This window comes from Pogoniulus pusillus, chromosome 1, assembly GCF_015220805.1.
Source record: "Pogoniulus pusillus isolate bPogPus1 chromosome 1, bPogPus1.pri, whole genome shotgun sequence".
Classification (NCBI taxonomy): domain Eukaryota; kingdom Metazoa; phylum Chordata; class Aves; order Piciformes; family Lybiidae; genus Pogoniulus; species Pogoniulus pusillus.
Genome location: NC_087264.1, coordinates 41,146,938 through 41,160,261, shown reverse-complemented (window position 1 = coordinate 41,160,261; position 13,324 = coordinate 41,146,938). Strand labels below are relative to the sequence as shown.

Genomic DNA, 13,324 nt, shown 5'->3' with positions numbered 1-13,324 from the left:
CATTATTTTGCACTCATCTTTGGATGTTTTCCATTTCTGATCCATCTAATTTTGAGACTGGTTAACATCGAATGCAATATACTTAATGTATTCCATAGATTTGTACAGTTGCAGTTGGGCTCCTATTTCTGCCTGTTGTATCCACACCTGATATTTTGTATGCTTTCTGGTTGCAGCTGCTTGCATGAACTGCCTGTGTATTGAATGATCGTGACCATGAATCACAAAGCTGTGGGTGTTTGGGCTTTTTTTTGGTTGTGTTTTTATTTTTGCTATTTATGTACAGGCCAAAAGAATGTGAAAATAGATAAAATTAGTCCTGATGATTTGCATTTATTTGTCTTTAGGAGCAGTGAATTCAATTTTTCTGGCCATATCTCATGATAAATTTTTCATTCATCCTACTTGTTTCATTAATCATTTTTTCTATTTAAGCTCTAATTGATTTCAACATCTTTAGTCTCAGCTAACCTAAATAATTTTGTGGTTTCTACTTGGTCATGCCCCTTCTTTTCCACATCACTAATGAACAATTAAGATACAAATCAGGACTCACATCCTGTTGAACACCGACCATCTGTTGCCAGAGAATCTTTTTTCCACAGTCTATTTCATGACAAATGTTGCTTCTCTATCCATGACAACATTTTGCAGTTTTAGCCACTTTTAAGAGGCAGCATCAAAGGCTTTTTGAAAGACCACATAAATTCTGTGAGTTACTTTTCTTCATCAGATAAATCACAAACATGCTACAAAAGTCAGTAAGATGAAGTAAATCAGAGTGGCATGATTTTCTTTTAAGGACAGTAGTTAAATTATTCAGCACACTGGGGTGCCAGTTATCACTTAAGGTAACTGATTCAAGCTTACTGATGCTGGCATATACCAATGCTTTTATTGTGGTGTTCTTTATTTGGTCAGTATTGGCATTTCATCTCTTTACAACCATTCTGTGAGACTCTCCTTTCTATGAAGTTACAAATTAGAAGTAGTGCATAAAAATGCAAATTCTGTTGGTTTTGTTGCTGGCAGAATATAACTGTTCTGTGGTAAAGTTTGATGTGATGTAATGAAATGAATTAACTTCCTGATGACCTTTCTCTTCAGCTACACTTGCTATTTAATAGTTCAGCTGAACTTACGGTTCACCTGCAGCTTTGAATCTGTTATTTGTCTACCAAGCATTGTAGTAATGCATTGTTCAGTTGACTTTCTTGAACTTCCTCTTTTTTTTTTTCCTAAAACAAAAATTAACAAAAGGCAAGCTTGATTGTCCTCAATAGCTGCTTGGATTCAGTCATTTCACCACAATGGGCTTTTCCTGTCTTCTCTGCTCTTGCTAATGGCTATACAGGTCTTCTTTTTTGGAACAGAATTACCCAAAGCATCTCCATATGGAAGCTACTTCTGCCCCTGTACTCTGCACTGGTTAGACCACACCTTGAGTACTGTGTTCAGTTCTGGGCCCCCCAGTTTAGGAGGGACATTGAGATGCTTGAGCGTGTCCAGAGAAGGGCGACGAGGCTGGTGAGAGGCCTTGAGCACAGCCCTACGAGGAGAGGCTGAGGGAGCTGGGATTGGTTAGCCTGGAGAAGAGGAGGCTCAGAGGTGACCTTATTGCTGTCTACAACTACCTGAAGGCTGGTTGTGGCCAGGAGGAGGTTGCTCTCTTCTCTCAGGTGGCCAGTGCCAGAACGAGAGGACACAGCCTCAAGCTATGCCAGGGGAAATTTAGGCTCGAGGCGAGGAGATAGTTCTTCACTGAGATGGACACTGGAATGGGCTGCCCGGGGAGGTGGTGGAGTCAACGTCCCTGAGGCTGTTCAAGGCAAGGTTGGACGTGGCACTTGGTGCCATGGTCTAGCCTTGAGCTCTGTGGTAAAGGGTTGGACTTGATGATCTGTGAGGTCTCTTCCAACCCTGATGATACTGTGATACTGTGATACTTGTGTTATTACTCTTGTGACTGATTCTAGTAAGTTTAGATTTGCTTCTTTTTTTGCTCAAAGAATTGACCTTCATCACCTTTGTTTTAATAAACTATACATTTTTACAGTTGTTTTCATTTTGAAGACAAGATTTCAGCTGACTGCAGAGTCCCATTTTTGTGTGTATTTTCCCATCCAGAGTGACATGTGTAAGGTTAACTAGAAGTTATTCTTTCTTGGGCTCTCTTTGCTTAATGGGATAGTTCATTAAACTATCATAAATATCTTAGAATACTTTTATTCCCATTTTAACTATTTGCTAATAGTTGTCAATTGAAATCACAGGTTTTTAGGTTAAAGTAGTCCTTATGCTGTGTAATTTAGAATCATAAAATTGTCAGAGCTGGAAAGGACCTCAAGGGTCATCCAGTTCCAACCCACCTGCCACAGGCAGGGACACCTCACACTTCGATTAAGTTGCTCAGAGCCTCATCCAGCCTGGCCTTGAAAACCTCCAGAGGTGGGGCTTCCACTACCTCCCTAGGAAACCTGTTCCAGTGTCTCGCCACCCTCATGGTGAAGAACTTCTTCCTAACACACAGTCTGAATCTACCCATTTCTAATTTTGCTCCATAATTTCAGTATTTGGAGTGTGTTGAACCAAGCACTTTGTGCACCTTTAGAGAAGACTGATTTATAAATTGAGACATAAAGCCTCTCTCTACATAACGCAGGAACTCCTAGATCTTGTGCTTGTGGAACATGAAATAACCAGGGATGGATAGAGTGAAGAGATGTGCCTGAAAGAGCAGAATTACTTGGAATCTCATGATGCATAGATCCTGAGACTGGAAACTGTTGCAGGAAGTAAACATAAATATGGAGTACAGAAGTATTTACATATGCTGTAGAGACACAGTTGCTGTGGTTGACGTTTTGGTGTTTTTTTCTTTTCCTCAGATGCTGCTACAGAAGCCTGGAGGACTTGGGTCTTGAATTATCATTCCCTGAAAACAACAATTCCTTGATTCTAGTGAGGAAAGTGCCACAGTGTTTTATAGAAAGAGAAGCCAATGAATTACGACGGAAAAGACAACCTGTCACTAAAAGTATTGTGGAGGTCAGCTGTGGGTATGAGTGAAATTGTGACTCTGGGTCTTGTCCTGTGCTAATGGCCCAGGATATTAGAGTATCTCTCTTGTGAGGGAGACAACAAAGACCCTTGGCAAATGTGATGTGGGTTCCATCCTTTTTAGTGGATAAATAGGCTTGCAACTGAAATCTCTGAACTATTAACAGAAATCATAGGAGACTCTTTCAGACTTGGACTAGTAGAGAAGAGAGAAAAATGGTACACAGAGCAGATTTTTCCACAGTTTACTGCTCATGAATGCTTGAATGGACATTAAGATTATTAATATTGCTGATACAGAAATACTATTTGTTAGAATCTGAAGTGGTTTTTATTAAATTTCTATATGGGTAGTGTAGCTTTCTAAAAGCTGCTGTTCCAGGTGTTTTGCAGTGTGAGGAAGGAATTGCTGAAATGATTACTTGCAGTTTCCACTGTAAGTAATTCTCCACAATCCTAACTGCTTCAAGGATTCCTTAAACATTGCCCTTGGAGTACCATATTCAATCACTGGGCTGAGCCATTTTGAACCAGCCCAGTCTTGACATACATCTACTTTGATGTGAAAAGAAGAGAGAAGATGACTCATCTGATGGAATTTTCTTTTCCAAACCAACTGTAATCAGAAAGAACTTAAAATGCACTCTCCTGGTGTGATCTGAGAGCGAAGAACACTGACAGTGGTAGAAGGGATCAGGTCCATGCCTCATGAATGCTCATTCTTGGCCGATGCCTCAGGGTTTCATAAGCATTTTGGCAGATGCATTCTGCAGTTCTTTTAATGTGGCCTGGTGTCACCTATTCATCATTGGTTGTGAATTCATTGCATTTTAGACATCAGAAATGAAATTTGCATGGAATATAACAGGCATTCATTGCACTCTGAGGTAAAAAAATTCCATGATACCCATTCCAGATAAATACTGGTGAGAAGTCAGCACTTGCACCTAGATCTTTCACACTATGGATAGCATACTAGCAACAGCATTTTTGCCTGGTTCTGGCAGTTACACGTTACAATGTATGTAGATGTGGACAAAGCAGGGTATGGGCAATGAAAGGGAGAAACAGCAACTGATGATATTACTATTTCTTTTCTAGGAGCTTATTCAAGAACAAGTTGAGGTAAGTTGCTGCCTGCTTCTGAAATTGACTATAGTAATGCAGAGCTTACTGCATGAACCAAAGGGAGCATGTTAAACCTCAGGTAAGAAAGGTGGGCTACAAAATCCACTATCTTCTCATTTTTAGTTTTCATTGTGTTACAGTTCCTTTTTGTTATATGAAATGGAAAGTAAGATAATGTTCTCTTGCTACTTTTAGCTAGTGCAGACCACAGGAGGAAGAGCACGAGGAACACTACCTCTGACATTTCTGAAGGTGCTGGCTTCCCAGGCCTGTCATGGTAGGGAAACTGTACTTTTTTTGTATTGATTTTTGGGGTTTTCTTTTTAACCTTTCTCTCTCTACACAACATCATCCCTGGGTTAGTGGTTTCAGAATGCATTTGCAGGAATGCCAGGATAACAGACCCTGTGTTTCATAGGGAAGAGGAGATAACGGTATTTTTATGGATATCACTGTGAGGGGTGAGCAGTACTGCAATGATTCATTCATGTATGGGCACAATGTACCTTCCAACCCCTACATGAAACAGAAACAGAATGCAGCTCTGAGGTGCACTCATTTGTGTGAGCTCTAAACCATTCAAATAACAGCTCTGTGAAGGGGCAAAGAGAGGTGCTGGAACTTACTTGAAAGCAAGCAGGAGCAGGGAAGTTTAGGCGTGCCTGTGACCTTTCAGGTATTTAGGGAAGAAATTCAGCTGAAATTTACATCTATGAGATTACAGCTTTCCAGCACTTGGAATGAAGCAGACATTACAGGTGTAAACTGCACTAGCTCTGTCCTCTTATGGCAGTTCAGTATTAACAAGATTACACTTGAAGGGTTCATCACAAACCTAAAGCATGTATTTTCATGGAGTATCACTGCACTCTACAAACAGCAGACAATACATAATCTTTTTTTATAACTAAAAACGTCCCATGGTTGAAAGGCTGACTGCAGAGGGGTTTGTGCCTCTCTGGAGGCCTAAGGAACTCATTAGCTGTCATCTTGGTTTGCTGGGGTTTGATTTGTGAACTGGTTGCACCTTCAGCTGTAACACACACACAAACAAAAGCAAAATAAAAGCCCGTTTGCCATTTCCCTACATCATCTGAAAAGTGAAACCCGGGTTAGGTGAAAGTTAGGTGATGGAAAGCAGAGCCTTGTGCAGCAGGCTGGTTAACTGAGCTAAGCCCCGAGCCTGACAATTGCATCTGCACAACCGATTCTTTGAGAGCTACCTTGTTTTCTGTGAAAACTCCAGCTGTGCAGAGGAGCTTACTGGGTGGTTTGAGTTCTCCTCCACAGCACATGCACAAGGGTTTTGTTTGTTTGTTTGTTTGTTTTTTCAGGAGCTATTAAGTTCAATGAGTGCTTGACTTTGGAGGAGAGCTGCAGGCTCATTGAAGCTTTGTCATCTTGCCAGCTGCCCTTCCAGTGTGCTCATGGAAGACCTTCCATGATGCCTCTTGCAGACATAGACCATCTACAGCAGGAAAAACAGGTACTGTGGGGGACACAGATACACCTCCAATAATCCACACTCTGGATTATCAGAGGCATGTCACATACGCATGTGCTAGAGCTAGAATGGGCCAGTTTGAAACCACACCACTGCCTGTGTCTTCAATTTTTATATAGCTGTTACTGATAAAATAGAACATTAGATTATTAAACCTCTGTCCTGCAGTTTTAAGAAGGATCTTACCACATTTCTAATGAATGGTCACAATTACTTGGATGCAGTACACAAGCCCTTGAGCATATATTTGAAGTGTTTGCAGTTTTTAAGTGTAAAACTTGAAAAACATGTAAATTCTAACACTCTACTAGTGGCAAACTTACTAACTAAACATCCACTCTCCCCAAATTTAAGATGCTATAAAACTGGGGGGGGGGGGATAAAGCACAAAGAAATAGCAACATTTATTTAAAAGAAAACAATTTCCTCCTTCCCTTTTCCTGTTCCTGTGCTATGTTAGGAAATTGGGTTCTGTTGAAAGTCAGGTGGGAACTTGAATTAGGTATTGAAAACACTTGGGAATGACTGTGTTAAGGCTGAAACTCATTTACTTAGTTATGATTTAGTACTGTTTTTCTCCCTCCAGCCCAAACCTAATCTGGCTAGACTGCGGAAGATGGTGCGAGCGTGGCAGTTATTTGAGAAAAAAAGACCCTAGTCAAAAAAGATAAGACTGTGAGATGCAACCACTCTAAGTGTTGGTATGATCCAGGGCCTGCTCTTGCTAGACAACAATCTGCTGTATTGAGCCAAGTTGCCAAGCTGCAGTCACTGAAGGTCCACTCCAAGTACTGACTCAAGAAACAGAGACCAGCCAGGGGAACACGGCAGCCTGCAGAAGCATCTTCAACACTGAAGAACTGCCTTGTAAGCCTCTGTCTTATGCAAGTGCTTGACTATCAGAGGCAAGAAGTTGCAGCCACTTTCAGTTACTACAGTGTTTTTTCTCTGCAAGCATAGCATGATTCTGCATAATAGAGAGGAGGCTTTTAATGTATTTATATGATAATAGTTTGGAAATGGGGAGGTATTTATTAATAAAATTATGACTAAACTCTTTGTTTGGGCTCATGGCAGTGGCTAGAATGGGCTGACCAGCTTCATAGTATATATAAGCCAACTCAGGATCAAACCCCAGTATTTTTGTTTAGGCAATGAAAGGCATGCCCAGCTGTTCTCCAGCTGCCTGCAGTTTTCATTGAGAGAATTCTGAATCCTAGCGTAGCCCCACATTCTCAAGGTACAGAAACTTAACCCCCACAGAAATAACTAAATACCCCACAGCATTTTCATGTAAACATAAGGACATGGGGTTTTTTTTGTTTGTTGGTTTGTTTGTTTGCTTTTTAAGGGTGACAGAACACTGGAGCAGGCTGTCCAGGGAGGTTGTGGAGTCTCCCTTTCTGGAGATACTCAACAGCCACCTGGATGCATTCCTGTGTGAGATGTATAGGTGATCCTGCTCTGGCAGGGGGGTTGGACTAGATGATCTTTTCAGGTCACTTCAGCCCCTGACATTCTGTGATTCTGTAATAAGCAAACCACAATCTTGATCTTTTCTGTCACAGAGGGGAACAGCTAGCTGATATGGCTTCTGAAGATCTGCCTTTCATCAAGAAGGGAATTTCCATTCCAGCATTTTAGAAAAAAAAAAGGTCTGTAGGTCAGCAAGTCACCAAAATTTGTAAGGAAATTCTACACAAAATATACCAGTTTAAGGCAATTACCAGTGGATTCCTATCACATTAAGATGTGAAAGCACATCTTCAGAGGCTGCAACTGCATTATTGATGCAGGCAACTCAATACACTGGTAAAACTCCCACTAGTGAAATAAAGAACTGTGTATGAAAACCCTGCTTAACAGTGAGATCACTGTAAACAACCTTTATTGCAGCATACTTTGCAGTAACAGCCTAGCTAGCCCAGAGAGCTGCCATGTATGCCTTGCTGTTTCAAAATCAAAGTGGGTTAGCAGCAACACCTGACTTGTAACATAGCACAGAGATCACGGTACAAGAGCTCTGCCTTCTGTTGATTTTGGGTAGGGAAAAACATTGCTGAGAAAGATTCCCCAATTTCTCATAGCAAGCAGTCTTTGCCATGTACATGTCACTTAGCTGCTGTACCTTTCTAAAGAGAAAGACAGAAGTGTCTGGAGAGCGACGGGCTCCGTGGCATTAGAGTTCATAGTCATCTGGATGGTAGAGCTCACTCATGAGGCGGTAGATGTAGGAAGGTGCATTACCCCCAATGTTTGAAATAAAGAGAGTAATGAGCTCTGGAGGGACGTAGTCAAACACTGGGCAGTGGACATTGATCTTTGCCAGGATCTCCCCTATAAAGTGAAGAGCAGCAGTATTAAACACAGTTAGCTTTCTGCACATCTTCCAGAGGCCCTGAAGAGACTGGCTATGCACATGCCACCCTGAAGTCAGTACTGGAACATTCTGAATGCTTTCCAGCATCTTCACTGATGTCACTGAATAGCATGCATACAGCAATCCTAGATGAATGGCAGCACTCTCTTTCAGCAGTTTTTACTGATAAAACCCCTAGATCCCCTCTGATGTACATTTAGTTATTGCCAAAAAAAAAAGCCAGTTTGTAATTGGAATACAAAAATCCTGATGTCATAGTTATTATTTAAAGAAAAGTTTCAAAGGCCAAACCCCAAAACTCTCTATCTTCATTTCTGAAGTCTTTGTCAGATAGAAACTGGGCTTTGAAAGACACTGCTAGCTGAAAATGGGCATGGGAGCAGACACCTTTCTAAAGATGCTCTGTGTGTGGGATGCTCATCACAGAGATAACAGATTCACCAAGTGGTTCACATAACAAAGTTTTAACAAGTTCACATGAAGTGCAGGAAGGAAAGGAAGCTGCCCCCAGTGTTGGGCATCTGCTCTGTCCCACAGGAAACTGCCACCTGCCTGGCACATTCCTAGAATAAACACTGACTAGTTTAGAGCAGAAGCAAGAATGCAAAGACAGTGTTCAGATGAAATCTTTTTTCTGTACTTCTGTTATAGAAACCATCCTGGTTTATATACATTTTTTCCCCTGCTTAAGAACAGATTTTATGTCTTGGTTTACAAAATGTAAACACAAGACTCTCGTATGTGAGCTATTAAAAAAAACCAACCATGACAAGTTATAGCCTGAACCAGCTAGATGGGTCTGTATAACTAAAAACCAGTACCTTCTGTGAATGGCAGCACTTCCTGCGGTGACACAAACTTCTGGAATGAATCTTCTTCATTAGGGAACTGAATGAGAAAGTACAGCAAGGTCAGGAAAAACGAGTCTGCCTCATTATCCGTGTGAAAACAGAGCATGGATGCGGGAAGGAAGGAAAGCATAGGAGGAACACTTGCTGGTGACATCTCTTTTAATAGTGCTTGTGTATAGAACCTCTGTAACTCAACAAGTGTAAGTTTCTCCCTCAGCGCTTTCTGTGATGTGGCTGCCTTTCTACAAAGTTAGGGAACTGGAGCATAGAAGTGACTTCCTCAGTCTACAGCTGCTTCTGACAATACTGAAAAAAACTGAGTGTAAGAAAGAGTTTAGAGCATCTCCACCTACCTCCTCTATCAGTACACAGGGCCTTTCAACATTAAAGACATAAACTGAAATCCACTGCAGTTAAACAAAACTAGTATGGTGATACCAGTCTCTAGTAGGCACTGATCTACATCCTTATGCCTGATGCACAGCTTCTGCAGCATGTGTGGCAAAGGCAGGTGTTTCAAGGAGATCCTGAGGTGTGCCACATTTGGGTGAGTGTGGGAGAATTCTCCCACAGCGGGACATGAGCTGTAAACATGAGAACTTGTGATGGGAGAATGTCCTTGAGCTGGAAGCTACAGTGAGCAACCGACACACACCTTCAGGGGGCTGGACCTGCTGGCCCCTGGGGCAGACACAGCTACAGGGGGCTGAGCATTCCAGCCCCCTGGGGTGGGAACCACAGGTTGTTTTGGCACAAGGCAACCTATCTGCACCTTGCACGTGGCTCTGGGCCAATCCGTACTGTCCACTTGTGCCAGACCCAGGCTGATTGTATACACCTCCTCTGAGCACTATATAAGAGGCTTTGCTACCCTAATAAAGCTGTACTGATGCATAGCAAGCTGCTGAGTTGACTCGTCAGTACCCCAATCTCGCCTCTCACCAGCCTCCGGACTCCGACAGGTGAGGATCTCCTAACTGAAGTAACAGCACCAGATGATAGAGGTCTCTCACCATGGGACAGATAATGCCTTCTGCCCTAACATTCCACAAGCGTAATATCACCACCACCCCCCCATTTCTGTGCAGAGCAGGTACAATGCTAAAACTGCTGTACTTACCTGAGGTGAAAGCTTGAACATGGGGGCACACACAATGAGTGGAGTGGAGTGGTGTTTAGCTGCCAGTGCCAGAGTGTGAGTCCCACTCACAGCAACCAGGGCACCATTGGCCAGGATTGTCTTGGTACCAATGATGACCTTAAAAAGCAGATCAGCATTAAATCCACTGCAAACTGGGGAAGGAACACTTTCTGGCCTGAATCCTGCCAGATGAGCTGGAGGAAGAGTCAGTAGAATAGCCAGCCAGAGTCTGGACACAGAGTAGCTAGATGCCTGACTTGTTTCATCTAGCACTGGCTCTCTTGGCGGGGCCAACATGGAGAGCTTCAGAGGACACACATGTTCTACTGCAGGGAATGCTAAGCAGAAACTGGGTTGTGCTCCCTGTTGTTCCACAAGCCTGCAAGGTAAGTTTTGTACGAGTAACTTGATTGCTGTCTGCAACAATTCCCTTGCTGTAAAATGAGAATATGCTTGGGGCTCTCTTTTACCCATTAGCCATGAAGGCAGAAAAACCTGTCAGTAACAAATCTCTAGCCAGCTGTACATAGGGACTATTACAGTTTTGAGTCTTCAGTGAACACATCTATCACCACTGGCACCTGCAGCAGGTTTGGGAGGCCTAAGCACCCAACCTGCCGTGAATTCCCTCCCCCTGTGAAGCTCTCCTTACCTTGTTGACTCTAGACATGACGGCAAAAATAGCTGCATCACTCATGACAGTAGTTTCAATGTTCTCTTTAGACAGTCGGACAGCCATCTCATGACCCTAAAAAGAAGGAGAATCCCAGTAGTCCCCTAGGACATAGTTCCTGCAGTGCAGTTGCAGAGACGTTAGCACTCAATTCTTGTCTGATCTCCAAAAATACCAGGTGGTAGAGCACAAATACAGCCACCTGACTTGGAGGGTAACAGCAGTCTTCAAACTAGAGAAAAGTAGACTGAGATTGGATGTTTTGGAACAAGTTCTTTACCATGAAGGTAAAGAACACCGGAACAGGTTGCCTGGGGAGGTAGTTGAGGCTCTATCCCTGGAGTTACTCAGAGTGAGGCTTGACAGGGCAACCTGACCTAGTTGAGGATGCCCCTGCTTACCACAGAGAAGTTGGATTAGGTGACCTTTGGAAGTCCCTTCCAACGCAGACCATTCTATGATTTGATCTCTCAGCTGCAGAGGAACTGAAGTAACATTCAGCTTGCCTCCAGAGAGGAGCTCAGAGAAACACCTGGGCAACATGGTGCCTGGAGAAGGTAGGCAGCCTGAGCCTCACCTGGCAGAACGGCGCACACTCTGCCACAATGACCTGGAACTTCCGCTTGCGGGCAGCTTCCTTCAGGAAGGCCTCGACGGTGCGCGAGTAGCCAATGGTCATGATCACCTCATTGGAGTGGATGTGCTCCAGTGCCTGCATGGCGATGTTATCAGTGGTGCCCTCTGTAACAGAAGGAAGCCATGGGTGGAAAAGCAGTCAGGAAAGGCAACATTTCCAAGACCAAGACCACAGGCCAATAATCCACATTATTCCACCCTTCTCTCTCTTAAGCAAAATATGTCCTAGGAGCAGAACTAAGTTCTTGCTGCTTTCTTTCCACTTAAGAGGAGTGAGAAGCATCAGTCCCACCCCCCGTAAGAAGCTCCACTGACAGGGTAGTAGTCCCAAGCAAGCCATACCTAGCTCTATTAGCAGCTCATTAATAGCTTCAATAACGTTAGCTCTGAGGGGAGGATAAGGGGTGTTGAAGTCCTCACTCAGTCCTCCAGAAGTCAGGAGTTTGTGCAGGGACTCTTGCTGGTCACTTTCCTCACTGCGCCCATGAAGTCTGCAGAGAGAGACAGCCCTTCAGTCTTGGGAGAGAGTGCAGAGGCACAGCTGGCCTGAGCACCACCTCTATCATGTAGCACACCTGGATATCAAAAGAGAGGAAGTAAAGCTCCAAGTAAGAGGCACACCATACCACACTAAAGAGCCTCTCTAGCTGCCTCTGGCAGAAACACAGCCAAAGATCTGCCAGAATGTGCATTCTTCAATCATGTAAATGCTGCAGCTGAGAAGTGGGCTCAAGGAGGCTACTTCTCCCAAGGGATGTGCCAAGAGAACAGCAGAACAGCCCAAAGTCAGGGCACTGACTGTTCTCATGCAACCACCACCCAAATGAAATGGAGTTTCACTAGAGGGAATGTCATCAACTATATTGAAAATGACAGGTTTCTTCCTCTGATGTTAAACCTTGCTGAATCTCTCTATAAGAGAGCTGGGAAAATACAGTGCCGGAAAATAAAGGGGTCCCACAGAAGAACCCTGCATGAGAGGGCTCTTCTGGGCTCCCAGGAGGTACGCAGGCAAGAGAGGGGCACTTCACCTGCCGTACTCTTCCCGAATGACCTTCAGCACTCGCCGCACCATGTTGCCCACAGTTGTCTCCGACGGCTGGGCTGCGGTCATTCTCTGTCCCTCTGTCCGGATCAGATCCATGAGCTCCCCTGACAGAGGGAAGAGCCTTGGTTATTGCTGCCTAGTGTAAACCCTCTTCAGCATTACATCACCATAACCACCCCACAGCAGCCCCACGAGCAGCAGCTGTCTCTGACACCAGTAACGCAATACCAAGAAAGAGAACGGAGCTGTGAGCACAACAGCACTCGCAGTGTGCTTCACTGGGTTTCTGTGGAGCTAACAGGCAGGACGCGACACAGACTCGAAACTTATGACCACAAGCAGCCTGCTGCCGGAACGATCAGCACTTAGAACAATGCTGCTGAGGACGGAGCATGGCTGAAGCGAGAGGGAGCCGTTCGGCTCCTCACACAGTAATCTGTAGTGGGCCGAGAGGCAGCAGGCCCAGTACCGGGAAGTCAGACCCTCTGGCAGCTGCTGGCAGAGTTCCCAAATCCCTCGGGCCGCAGGCCGCCGCGACACTGCCCTGGCCTTGCTCCCTCCGACGGCCGCGGCCGGACAGCCTCGAGCAGCCCCCACCACTGCCCTCCCGCAGCTCTCCCTGCCCTCAGGCCCTGCGCCGCCTTCCTTCTGGCGCCACACAGGCCCTGCCTGCCGCGGCCGGCCCTTACCGGCCCTGCTCCATCGCCCGTGTGCGATGATCTTCCGCAGCAGCGACAGCGTCTGCCGCGCCGTGTCCTCGGAGCGCTGCCGCTCCCCGCCGCCCCGCAGCCGCGCTACAAAGGCCTCGATCTGCTCCGACAACTCGGAGCCACGATCGGCGGCGCCCGGCATGACAACGGCAACGCTCGGCCCGGGCCGCACCGCCGCCACGGCCGCGCGCGC

General features: G+C 44.9%; 2 protein-coding genes across 5 annotated transcripts in view; one reads left to right on the top strand and one right to left on the bottom strand.

The window, feature by feature from the left end:
- The window catches only part of MLH3 (mutL homolog 3), a 24,068-nt gene extending 17,317 nt beyond the window's left edge, over positions 1–6,751 (top strand). For both annotated transcript variants that reach the window (XM_064149802.1, XM_064149791.1), the window contains 5 exons: positions 2,889–3,048; positions 4,162–4,185; positions 4,384–4,465; positions 5,523–5,674; positions 6,279–6,751. In XM_064149802.1, the coding sequence (XP_064005872.1) occupies positions 2,889–3,048; positions 4,162–4,185; positions 4,384–4,465; positions 5,523–5,674; positions 6,279–6,350 (490 nt within the window). In that variant the 3' untranslated portion in view covers positions 6,351–6,751. The remainder of the gene's footprint in view (positions 1–2,888; positions 3,049–4,161; positions 4,186–4,383; positions 4,466–5,522; positions 5,675–6,278) is intronic.
- Positions 5,012–13,324, bottom strand: EIF2B2 (eukaryotic translation initiation factor 2B subunit beta). 3 transcript variants are annotated; one of them, XR_010303694.1, is made up of 9 exons: positions 13,111–13,324; positions 12,405–12,525; positions 11,716–11,864; positions 11,315–11,478; positions 10,717–10,812; positions 10,044–10,181; positions 8,894–8,960; positions 7,821–8,029; positions 5,012–5,221 (listed from the first exon to the last, which is right to left on the bottom strand). XR_010303694.1 is itself a non-coding variant. In XM_064149829.1 (8 exons), exons 1-8 carry the CDS (start codon positions 13,271–13,273, stop codon positions 7,872–7,874), a joined length of 1,056 nt encoding a protein of 351 aa, XP_064005899.1. In that variant the 5' UTR covers positions 13,274–13,324; the 3' UTR covers positions 7,552–7,871. The 3 variants fall into 3 exon arrangements, 2 of the variants coding, with proteins under 2 accessions (XP_064005899.1, XP_064005912.1); XM_064149829.1 differs by lacking the exon at positions 5,012–5,221 and having other exon boundaries at positions 7,552–8,029; XM_064149842.1 differs by lacking the exon at positions 5,012–5,221 and having other exon boundaries at positions 7,552–8,029; positions 11,794–11,864.

What these genes read in the sequence shown, in the direction of transcription:
- EIF2B2 (XM_064149829.1), bottom strand. Translation starts at nt 13,273, where the DNA reads ATGCCGGGCGCCGCCGATCGTGGCTCCGAGTTGTCGGAGCAGATCGAG. An exon ending in AGTGTGCGCCGTTCTGCCAG is followed by an intron (nt 10,813 to 11,314) that starts GTGAGGCTCAGG and finishes CCTTCTTTTTAG; the next exon opens with GGTCATGAGATGGCTGTCCG. An exon ending in AGTGCTGCCATTCACAGAAG is followed by an intron (nt 8,030 to 8,893) that starts GTACTGGTTTTT and finishes TTCACTTTATAG; the next exon opens with GGGAGATCCTGGCAAAGATC.